The sequence below is a fragment of the Aureococcus anophagefferens genome, assembly GCF_000186865.1.
Source record: "Aureococcus anophagefferens unplaced genomic scaffold AURANscaffold_2, whole genome shotgun sequence".
Classification (NCBI taxonomy): domain Eukaryota; class Pelagophyceae; order Pelagomonadales; family Pelagomonadaceae; genus Aureococcus; species Aureococcus anophagefferens.
In genome coordinates, this window is record NW_008705562.1 from 220389 (window position 1) to 231872 (window position 11484).

Sequence of the window (11484 nt, forward strand, 5' to 3'; positions counted from 1 at the left end):
ACGCCGACGCGGGCCGGTCGTCGGGCGCGGACGGCGGCGGGTCCGCGCGGCGGAGCGGGTTCTCGACGGCCGCGGCCGCGGCGGCGACGCCCGGCCCCGCGTAGGATCCGGCGTGGGGCTCGCGGGCCCGCGGGTGCTTGTCGACGTGGCGCGCGACGTTGAGGGGCAGCCCCCGGAGCGCGTCGTGGTAGCCGCTCCGGAGGCTCAGCGCGACGAGCTGCGACACGAAGGGCAGCGGGAACGCGAAGGACGCGAGGCCCCAGGCCTGCGCGGAGAGGAAGAAGCCGAAGAGCACGACCTGGGACGCCGTCAGCGCGTTGAGCAGCGCCTGGAGCAGCAGGGGGAAGAACGCGCCGCCGAGCTGCGCCGGCGGCGCGAAGACGAAGAGGAGCTGGTGCTTGTAGACGACGTAGGCGCCGGCGAAGTACAATACCGCGAAGGGCGTCAGCAGGGGCGTGATCACGGCGAAGGTGAACAGGATGCACGCCACGACGACGACGTTCGGCAGGATCCAGCCGTAGCGCGCCGGGTCCGCCGGGCACGCGAGCTCGTCGCCGTCGTCGAAGGGGTTCCGCGCGAGGCGCCGCCTCCGCGCGACGTAGCGCGCCAGGGTCTTCGAGAACAGCGGCCAGGGCCGCGCGAGCTCCCAGGCCAGCCCGAAGAAGGCCTTGATGACGAGCACGGACACGAAGTAGCCCGACGCCTCCGCGATGCGCGAGCAGAGCAGCTCGAGCGCGTCGCGCGGGTTCCTCGCTAAAAGCTCGCCGAGCCCCTCGACGCTCAGCGAGATGAGCGACACGTAGATCCAGAGGAACTGGAACAGGGCGTAGCGGCGAAACACCAAGACCTGCACCGCGCCGCGGCTCAGGGGCCGCTCGTAGCACGCCGCGAGCGCGTACGCGACCCACGGCACGGCCAGCAGCGAGAAGAGGCCCACGCCCGTCGCCAAGGTCTTCGCCGCGAAGTCGGCCGCCGCGCGCTGGAGCGCGTCGTCGTCGTCGATGCCCTCGACGGCGTTGGCGTTCAGGAAGGGCAGCAGGAGCGGCGCGACGTTCGAGCCGCACCACCGCCGCGCGGCGTCCGACTGGAGCGCGAGCCCGACGTAGGAGATGAACGACACCCAGAGCCCCCCGGCGACGGGCACGGCGACGAAGTCGACGACCCACGTCCGCAGCCGCCGCTGCCGCAGGGAGCTCGCCGCGTTGCGCCAGAGCACGTCGCCCGGCGCCGGCGCCGGCTCGCCGAGCGTCGTGAACGCGCGGTGGCTGAGCTTCGTCGAGGCCGCGACGGCCGCGGCGCCGAGCGTCCGGAACGTCGCGAAGGCCGACGACCGCGACGTCCGGCCCACGCTCAGCAGGTAGAGCTCCTCGAGGAAGAGGGGCAGCTGGCCGCTCTGGCCGCCGCGGCGCCGCGCGTCGTCCGCGTAGGCCTCGACCTCGACCTCGTCGTCGCCGTCCTCGGTCTCCAGGAAGCCCTCGGTCCGGTCGACGAGCGCGTCCGTGAGGCAGTCGAGGCCGTCCTCCGTGGACAGCCGCGCGCGGCGCACGACGGAGCCCCGGCGCCGCGGGAGCGCGTCGTAGACCGCCGCGACGCAGGACCGTCCGCCCGTCGACGAACCGCCGCCGCCGGCGCCCGGGACGACGCGCGCGGCGGCGACGGCGCCCGGGAAGAGCGTCTCGAGGTGGCGCGCGAGCGCCGCGTCGTCGCGCAGCGACGGCGGCAGGTGCTGGAGCAGCACCGTGTACGTCGCCTCGCGGGGCCAGTCCGGGTCGCCCCGCAAGATCCACTCGAGGCGCGCGTCGCGGTGGCTCCGGTACGCGGCGCGGCACGCGGCGTAGGCGGCGAGCGCGAGCGCCCAGGCGACGGCGACGGCCGCGGCGGCCGCGACGTCGGCGACGGCGTCGCCGGGCCCGTCGGCGCTCCGGCTCGAGATCGCCGCGCGGAGCGTGAGGCGGAGGAACGCGTGGCGCTCGCGCGCGGCCTCGTCGTCGAGGAAGTCGTCGCCCGCGTACTCGCCCGCGTCGCGCGCGACGAGGTAGTAGAGCGGCAGGAGACAACCGCACGACAGGCCGCAGGCCGCGAGCGCGAGCCGCAAACAAAGGCGGAGGAACGCGACGCACGCGAAGGCGTCGAGGCCGTGGAGCGTCACGAGCGCCTCGTCGGGGCACCGGAGCGCGGCCTTGGCCCAGCCGAGCGGCAGCCGCGACCGCCGCGCCTGTGTGGAAATCAACCAGTGGGACGCCCTGTTCAGCAAAAACTTCAAACCTCTCTATCTCGATCAAATCGAAGTCGATTCGGCTGATTTTTGGACGAATCGATTGCTCTCGTCGAGTTCTCGAAGCACAGCCGAAGCGCTTGCATCGAGACTGTCGCATAAGCGCACATTGAAGTCAGATTGAATATTTGATTTCCACACAGCGCCGCGCGAAGACGGCCGCGCGGTCGCCGCGGGGGCCGTGGGCCGCCGCGCGCCGCGCCGTGTCGCCCGCGCGCGACGCGTAGCAGTAGCCGAGGTGGCGGCCGCCCTCGAACAAAGCGAGCAGCGCGGCCCCGAAGCACGCGTAGAGCTGGACGACGCTGAGGATGAAGCTCCAGGAGTTGCGCAGGCCGATGGTGTTCATCGTCGGCGCGAGCGACGGCGCGGGCGACGGCGCGGCCGTCGCCGGCGCGGCCGTCGGGGGCGGCGTCGTCGGCGCCGGCGTCGTCGGCGGCGGCGTCGTCGGTTTCGTCGGCGCCGGCGTCGTCGGCGTCGGCGTCGCGTGCGGCGTCGGCGTCGGCGTCGTCGGCGCCGGCGTCGTCGGCGCCGGCGTCGTCGGCGTCGAAGTCGTCGCGTGCGGTGTTTTCGTCGGCGCGGGCGACGGCGACGCGCTCGGGGCGGGCGACGGCGACGCGCTTGGGGCGGAGAACGGCGCGGCCGTCGGCGCGGGCGAGGAAGGCGCGGTCGGCGCGGCGTAGGGCGCAGCGCTCGGCGCGGGCAGCGGCGACGCGCTCGGCGCGCCCGTCGCGCCGGGGTCGCCGCGGACCGCGAGCGCCGAAACGAGCGCGAGCGCGACGCCGAAGCGTGAGGAAGCACCCATCCTGCGCTCCTCGGCGGCTTGCTGTGCAACATCCCTTCGAGGCCGGCGAGCTGATTGGGCGCGTTTGAAGGGCTGCCCTTCGTCCGAATCGTGTGCGTTTCCGCCTTCGTCGCTGCCGCCATGCTCAAGCAGGTCCTCGTGCTCCTCGCCGCGGCGCAGGCCGTCGACATTGATTACTATTTCGGCGCCGAGTGACCCGGGTGCCGGGCCTTCGAGCTCGAGCCTGCCGAAGCTCTTCGCCGCCTTCAACGCCACGGACACGCTCCGCGTCGTCCCCGCCGTGCGGTCCGTCGGCGGCAACTGCGTCGACGAAAAAGGCTGCGACGCGGAGAAGACCATCGCGTGCGCCATGAAGCTCTGCGGCGCGACGCTCGCCGGCGCGACGAACGGGTGCGCCGTGGACTTCGTGGCGTGCGCCGACGAGACCGACTGGTCCACGGCGCCCAAGCTCGCGGCGGCCTGCGCCGCCAAGGCCGGCGTGAGCGCCGACGACGTCATGACCTGCTTCGCGAGCGGCGAGGCCACGGACCTCCTCACGGAGGCCGCGAAGCTGTTCAACGCGCAGTACCCCGGGAGCGCGTACATCCCCGCCGTCGCCATCGCGGACAAGGCGCTGACGTCGCCGACCTACGACAAAGTCGTCGCCGGCGCCTGCGCCGCCGGGTCGACCGCGAAGGTGTGCTCGAGCGTCGAGGGCGGCGCGGGCGCCTGCGTCGTCTAGGCGCCCGGCCGCCGGGCGGGCCCGGAAAGCGCGATTATGACGGTGCCGCGGCCGGTCGCTGACCCGACCGCCGCGGCGCCCGACCTCCTCCGCGCGGGTCTGCCGGTGGGATATGTTAAACGCCTTACGATTGTGCGATTTCGATTTCCCCCACTCGTCACCCGATGGTGCTTGCGCGACGGCGCGCTCGTTTTGTTCGTACCGTGACCGGCGCAGTCGCCGGCGATCTCCTGCCTCGCCGCTCGCTCATCGGCCGTAGTGAAGAGGCCGGGCGACGCTCCGCACTGGCGGCCCGCGTCCACGATGGTCTGGCGGTCGGGATGGCGCGCCCAGCGATCGGGGTCGAGGAGCTGCGGGAACGCGGCGCGCAGCGCGGCGACCGTGGGCGCGAGCCGCGCGGCGAGGATGTCGCGCGTCCGCGGCGTCGGCGGCGGGTACTCGGGCTCGACGGCCGACTTGGACGGGCCGGACGACCGGCGGCCGTCGCAGAGCTCCGCGTAGCCGCGCGCGTTGCGCGCGCGCGCGACGCGGTACCGGTGCGGCGGCAGCCCGAGCCACCTGTGTGGAAATCAACCACTGGTTTGGGGGGTCCCCACCAAACTTCAGAACTCTCTATCTCGGTCAAATCGAAGTCGATTCGGCTGATTTTTGGACGAATCGATTGCTCTCGTTGAGTTCTCGAAGCTCAGCCGAAGAAGCTGGTCCAAACCGTTCGATTACGCGCACATTGAAGTCGGGTCGAAGATTTGGTTTCCACGCAGCGAGCCACCGCGCGACGTCGTTCGCGACGGCGGCGGGGCGCGCGTAGAACTCCTCGCTCAGCGTGAGGTAGAGCGCGTCGCAGCCGAACAGACGCGCGTACCGCGCGAGGTGCAGCGCGTACAGCGACTTGGCGAGCGTCGGCGCGCCGGCCAGCGCGGCGTCCGCGCCGTCGAGCCCCGCGCGCGCGCCGCGGCGCTCGAGGTACGCCTCGTACAGCTCGGCGGTGCACTCCGGGCGTTGGGCCTTGGCGACGTGGTCGACGCGCATCTCGAGACTCCCAAAGGCGGCGCCGTCTCCCGAGGCCAGCGCCCAGTGCTTCCTGCGGCAGTTGTGCCAGAATTCGGAGTACGCGCGCTTCGCGGGATCGCGGAGAAGCGCGACGACGCGCGCGCCCGGCAGCGTCGCGCGCAGCTCGTGCGCCGCGACGGGGTCGGAGAGGTAGTTGGGCGTCTTCTCGATCGCGAGCGTGCTGGGACCCGCCGCCGGCCGCCGGAAGTGCGAGAGGTAGTCGTCCCAGCTCGAGTTCGCGGAGAAGAAGCGGGTCCGCTTCGCGCGGCGGTCGAAGTAGTGCATCTCGTGCACGAGCCGTCGCTTTCCCGGGCCGCGCAGCGCCGGGTGCGCGTCGAGCCACTCGAGCAGCGCCGTCGTGCCGCACTTCTGCCCGCCGATGATGATCGCGGCCGGCGCGCACGCGCTCACGTCGCTCCGCCCCTTCCACGGCGCGCACGCCGCCCCACCCGCGCGTGCGGTCGCGTCGGGCGGCACCGCGTCGGCGAGCGCGTCGAGCGGCCCCGCGTCGGCGCGCGCGTCGAGCGGTCCCGCGTCGGCGTGCGCGTCGAGCGGTCCCGCGTCGGCGAGCCCGTGCCGGAATGTTCCACGCCCGCTCCGCCACAACAGAGCCAACACGACCCACCGAAGCATCGGTATCATCGCCGACATCTGTGGCTAGATCTGTCGAACTCGCCAGGCCGAGACACTCGACGAGCAGTTCTCTCGATCAAAGCTGGAGACGCGCATATCACGATACAATCCGAGGTAAAAACCGGTCTTTTTTGGCGAAATTTGACGGCTGGAGGGGTCCAAACGAGTACCACGAGCGTAGAGATGGCCGCGAGTCGGGGCGATCGCGTCCTTAGAGCGCGGGCGGGGCGGGGGGGTCGGAACCTGCTTCGGCCCGGGGACCTTCAGAAGTCGGCCTTCTTGAGCGCGCGGTGCATGCGGTCGAAGCCGTCGCGGAGCTCGGGCTCCGTGATGACGAGGGGCGGCGCGACGTGGATCATGCAGTTGCGGAAGAGGCTGATGAGCCCCTCGTCGAGCATGGCCTGCTTGAAGCCGTTGATCTTCGCCGCGTTGGGCCCGCCGCCCTGGAGCGGAGAGACGCGGTTGCCCGCGTCCGGTCCCGACGTGTTGACGAGGTCCGCGGCGCCGAAGAGGCCCACGGACCGGACCTGGCGGACGCAGTCGTGCTCGTCGGCGAGGGTCTGCATGAGCTCCTTGAGCACGGGCGCGAGCTCCCGCACGTGGCCCAGCACGTCGGCCTCGAGCGTGTGCTTGACGACCTCGTAGCCGCAGGCCATGGCCACGGGGTGCGCCTGGTACGTCGCGCCGTAGCCCAGGGGCGTCGTCCGGAAATAATCCTGGATCTCCTTGGACACGGCGATGCCGCTGAGGGGGATGTAGGACGCGGAGATGCCCTTGGCGAAGGTGACGATGTCGGGCTGGATCGCGTAGTGCTGGAAGCCGAACATCTCGCCGGACCGGCCGAAGCCCGTCATGACCTCGTCGGCGATGAGCAGGATGCCGTGCTCCTTGCAGAGCGCCGCGACGCCCTCCATGTAGCCCTTGGGGGGGAGGAGCACGCCCGCGGCGCCGGGCACGGCCTCGAGGAGCATGCACGCGATGGTCTCGGGCCCCTCCATGAGGATCTGCTCCCGCAAAGCGCCGAGCGCGCGCGCGCAGGCCGTCGCCTCGTCGTCGCCCCAGGAGAAGCCAAAGGGCGTCGGGTCGACGATCTTCACGAAGCCACTCGTGCCCGCCTCGGCGAAGTGGCGCCGGAAGTCGCCCGTCGCCGCCATCGTCGTCGCCGTGCCGCCGTGGTAGGACCGGTACCGCGTCATGACCTAAAAACGTCGCGTCGGGAAAACGATCGCGGCCCCGGCGGAAGGCGCTCGCATGCGGACGCCGGCCGCGACCTTGTGCCGGCCCGTGAAGCGCCGGGCCATGCGGATGGCGCCCTCGTTGGCCTCGGCGCCGCTCGAGGGGAAGATGAAGCCGCTCAGATCGCCGGGGAGGAGCTCGCCGAGCAAATCTGAGAGCCGCGCGCGGACCTCGGTCATCGCGAGGCCGCTGTACGCGTAGGGCAGCTCGTCGAACTGCTTCATGACGGCGGCCTTGACCTTGGGGGGCACGGTGTAGCCCAGGTTCGCGCAGACGGCCTGGGACGTCCAGTCGAGGTACTGCTTGCCGTCGCGGTCGTAGACGTAGACGCCCTCGCCGCGCGCGATCAGCGGCGCGCCCGCGCGCGCGGGGTCCGACGGGCCCCAGGTGAACATGCCGTTCTCCTGCGAGGCCGCCTCGATCTCCGCCGTGGACCACTCCGCCTCCCAGTGCCGCGCCGACACGTCGCCGCAGGCGTTGGACGGCGCGTCGTAGGCCGGCTGGGGCACGGCGTCGGCGATCGACGGCGCGTTGACGACCTTGTGCGCCTCGCGCTCGGGCTCGGCGCTCGACGCCGCCACGCTCAGGCGCCGCAGGGACCGGCCCAGGGGGCGCGACGTGCGGAGCAGCAGGGCCATGGAGCGAGTTGGGTTGGTTTTGATTGCGCCAATGGCGGCGGCGCGAGGATGCCGGGCGTGGCAACTTTCCGACGCCGAAGATCTTGCCGCTCGCCCGGCCGCGCGCACCCGCGGCGCGCCGGGCGGGCACCTTGCCGGCAACAGACGCTTCTCCGCAAACATCGTTACAGCGCAGCATGGTGGCGGGCAGCTAGTGCTCCAGCCCTCTGAGATGGGGCTGCCCTCGGACGCGGACACGGACGTGTCGGACACGGACGCGGCCGCAACCGTGCCGCCGCCGCCGCCGTCGCTGTCGCTGGGCACCTGCGGCCTGAAGGTCACGCACGCCATCGGCGTCTGCCAGTTCGTCTTCGTGCGCTACGCGCACGAGCTCGTGCGGATCGTGGTGACGTCGGGCGGATGCTACCCCGGGGTTTGTTTAGCGTCGGGCGTCGAGCCGTTCGCGTGGTTCGAGCGGGACTACGGGCCCTACTGCCTCGGCCGCTGGAACGCGCGCGCGCTCGGCCTGTTCTGGGACGACGAGCGGTGCCTCCGGGACTTGTTTCGGCGCCTGCCGCCGGACCCGGCGCTCGTGGCGGCGCGGTCCCGCCTCGTCGTCGCGGTGACGCCGTGTCCCTTCGGCTGGAACCGGTGGCTCGCGTCGCTCGTCGTCGGCGTCCTCCGCGCGCTGCGCGCCGTCACGGCGCGCGTCGCGCGGATCTTCGGCGTCGTGGACGCCAGCGACGCGCTCCCGCCGGCGCTCGCGGCGCTCACGGCGCCGTCGGGCGCCGGCGTGCGCCTCGTCGACGGCTTCGCGTCCATGGACGAGCTCCTCGACGCGGCCATGTGCTCCATGCACATCCCGCCGCTCTTCCGGAACCCGACGCCGCGCATGCGACGGTGCCTCGACGGCGGCTTCGGCGGCGGCTCCGGCGCGCCGCGGCTCGACGCGCGCACGGTCACGGTCCAGCCCGACGCGGCCGCGGACGTGCCCTCCGACGCGGCGGCCTCCTGGGTCGACGCGCTGACGCTCGCGCAGCTCCGGCCCCAGCGCACGCTCGACGTCGCGCGCGCGGAGTGCGCCGCGGGCTTCGAGGCCGCGCGGCGCCGGGACGCGCTCTTCGTGAGCCGGGGCTTCGCGCCGCGGCCCGGCGCGGACGCGGCCAAGGTCGCCAACCCCTGGGCGCCGTTCCTCTAGGGAGGATAACATATCCCGCCGGCGGGATATGTTAAACGCCGCTTCAACTTGGACTTCAACCTCAAAGGAACATACACGTAAAGAGAGGGGGGAACGACGCCGGGCCTAGTCGCCGGCGACGAGGTTCGGCCGGCCGTCGTCGGCGGGCGCGCCGCGGAAGAACGCGTCGAACTCGCCGAGGCCGAAGCCGAAGTGCTTGTTCGTGTCGAGGCGCTCGAGGGGCTGGGGCGCCTCCGCGTCGAGCCAGGACGGCTTCTCGCGCGTGAGGAGCTCGTCGAGGTCCCGGGCTTCGACGCCGCGGAAGAACGGCCGGCGGCGCCGCGGCGGGTCCTCGACGCCGTCGTCGCTCGGCGGCGGGCTCTCCGGCGGCGTCGCCGACGCGTCGCTCCCGCGGGAGCCGTCGCTCGCGGAGCGCCTCGGGAGCGCGAAGGAGAAATTCGACGCGGACGACGCGAAGGACGACGAGAGGGACGACGAGCCGCCGGACCGCTTGGCGAAGAAGGACGCGCGCCGGCTCGGGCGCCGTGGCGCGCGGGGCGCGCCCGTCGACGCCGCCGCGAGCGCGTCGCGCGCGCCGCGGAGCTCGAGGTCCCGGACGGCGACCTCGTGGCGGAGTCTGAGCGCGTCCTCGCGCGCCGCGTGCGCGTCGCGGGCGCTGCTCTCGGCCATGCGCAGCAGCGTGCGCTTCGTCGGGTCCTGCTCGTCGCGCTCCGCGCGGAGCGTCGCCTCGACGCGCTCGCGCCGCAGGTTCGCGGCGTCGCGCTGTCGCCGGAGGGCCGCGGCCTCCCGCCGGCTCGCCGCGAGCGCCGCGCGCGACGCCGCGGCGTCGGCGGCCGAGCGGTCGAGGTCGTCGCGCGCCGCGGCGAGGGCCCGCGCGCCGCGCGCCGCCTCGCGCCGGGCCGACGCGAGCGCCGCCATGACCTGGCCGAGGTCGCCGCCGGCGGCGTCGCCGGCGGACGCGCACGCGCCGCGCTCGGGCTCGTCGTCGCTGTCGGCGCCGTCGCCCGTGCCCAGGATCTTGAGGCTGATGTCGTGCGTGTACTGAAACCCCAGCATGCGTCGGTCGTTGGCTTCTCGAGGCGGAGGGGCTGCACTGGACGGCGCCTGGAATGATGGGAATCGTGAGCTTGGTGCATCGTGTTGACCGTGCCGTGCATCGAAGACGCTGCCGCGACGCGCGACGCGAAGCACTTGCGCGGGGCTTTGCGGAGTGCCCAGCCGCCGCGCCCGGCCGCCCTCTTCCGCCGGCGCCATGGGCGGCTTCCTGCGGTCCCTGGGCCTGGAGCGGTTCCGCGTGAACAAGCTGAAGCCGCACCTGAAGATGGCGGAGAACCGGCTGTCGATCCTCAACTCGAAGAAGACGAATTTGATCAAGACGCAGAAGCGCGACATCGCGGCGCTGCTGCGCGACGGCAAGGAGGAGAAGGCGCGGATCCGCGTGGAGCACCTCATCCGCCTCGACTTCACCATCGAGGCCTACGAGCTCGTGGGGCTTTTGTGCGAGCTGCTCCACGAGCGGTGCGCGCTCGTCGCGTCGGAGAAGGAGTGCCCGCCGGACATGCGCGAGGCGCTCTGCACGCTCATCTGGGCGTCGCGGCGCTGCGAGGTGCCGGAGCTCAAAGAAGTAGCAATCCAGCTCGAGCTCAAGTACGGCGAGGCGTTCGCGGAAGCGGCGAGGACGAACGCGTGCGAGTGCGTCAACGCGCGCGTCGTCCACAAGCTCGGCGTCGCGCCGCCGAGCGCGCACCTCGTCGTCGAGTACCTCAAGGCCATCGCGGCGGAGCACGGCGTGGACTGGGCCGAGCCGGACCTGGGCGTGGCGCCGGGCGATTTAGCGGCGATGGCCATGCCGGGCCCGTCGGGCTTCTCCGTGCCCGTCGCGCCGGGCTCGAACCTCGCGGGCGCCTACGGCGCCGCGGCGCCGCCGGCGGCGCCGCCGCCCCTCGTCGTCAGCCAGCCGCCCCAGGCGACGGTCGTCGCCGTGCTGGAGCCGGACGCGGATCCGGCGATCCCCCGCGTCGGCGCGGACGCCTTCGACGACGCGGCGGCGAAGCAGGGCGGCGGCGACGAGACGTCGACGGCGCCGCACCACCTCGACATCCCGCCGGCCGTCGGCTACGAGGACGCGCCCGCGCCGCCGCCGCCGCCGCCGCCGCCGCCGCCCGCCGACGACGACCTCCACGCGCGCATCCCCCACGTCGGCCCGGCCGACGACGCGGCGACGGACTACGACGAGCTCCAGAAGCGCTTCGAGACGCTCCGCAAGTGAGGCCCCCGGGCCGCGCCCCCGGTCATAACGCGGCTCACTTCTTATTCCCCTTCTTCTTGCCGACCGTGAGGCCCTCGGAGAGGAGCGCGCTGAGGTCGTCGCCGCTCTTCTGCTTCTTCGACTTCTCGACGATCTTCTCGCGCTTCGCGGCGGCCGCGGGCGCCGCCTTGGCGCTGGGGTCGTAGCCCTTGAGCTTCGGGAAGAACTTCTCCGGCGTCGACGCGTCCTTGTCGTGCTTCGTCAGCACGTGCTGGTAGAGCTGGAGGTCGCTCGCGTTGACGAGGAACGTCTGCTTGCAGACGGCGCACTGGTTCGCCGTCTTGTCCTGCTCCACTTTTTTCTTCGCGGCGGCGCGCTCCTCGGGCGACTTGCCGGCGGCGGCGGCCGCCTTGGCGTTGCGCTCCTGCGACTTGATCGCCTGGTTGCCGCGCGCCATCTCTGTTGAGCAGCGCTGCGACGGGCGGCGGACCGCTATTACGTCGTCTCGATCGCCCAGGACTTCGACGCTTGAAGCCGTGTTGACGCCTCGTTTCCCTTCTCGCTTGCGACTCCTGCGACTCCGAGGCTACCCTGCCGGCGCCAAAGGGAATGGCCGAGGGCGCCTGCGCGACGCTCTTCACGAGCCAGCGCTCCGCCGTCGCGCGCCCCCCCCCGCCGCATAGAATTACAGCTCGCCCTCCGGC

At 72.6% G+C, this 11484-nt stretch overlaps 3 protein-coding genes across 3 annotated transcripts; 2 read left to right on the forward strand and 1 right to left on the reverse strand.

Annotated features, from left to right (window-relative positions):
- Positions 1-5744: 5744 nt before the first annotated feature.
- AURANDRAFT_19548 (hypothetical protein) lies at positions 5745-7112 on the reverse strand (the record flags this gene model as incomplete). The annotated part of the gene is made up of 2 exons (XM_009035251.1): positions 5745-6680; positions 6753-7112. The coding sequence occupies 2 exons, from the start codon at positions 7110-7112 to the stop codon at positions 5745-5747; spliced, it is 1296 nt and encodes a 431-aa protein (XP_009033499.1).
- A 454-nt stretch (positions 7113-7566) lies between these two features.
- On the forward strand, positions 7567-8532 carry AURANDRAFT_61019 (hypothetical protein; the record flags this gene model as incomplete). Its single annotated transcript, XM_009034687.1, has 1 exon — positions 7567-8532. The coding sequence occupies one exon, from the start codon at positions 7567-7569 to the stop codon at positions 8530-8532; it is 966 nt and encodes a 321-aa protein (XP_009032935.1).
- A 1294-nt stretch (positions 8533-9826) lies between these two features.
- Positions 9827-10330, forward strand: AURANDRAFT_4977 (hypothetical protein; the record flags this gene model as incomplete). The annotated part of the gene is made up of 1 exon (XM_009034600.1): positions 9827-10330. A coding segment is annotated over one exon (504 nt), but the record flags the coding sequence as incomplete, so codon positions are not given.
- Between the last annotated feature and the right edge of the window lie 1154 nt (positions 10331-11484).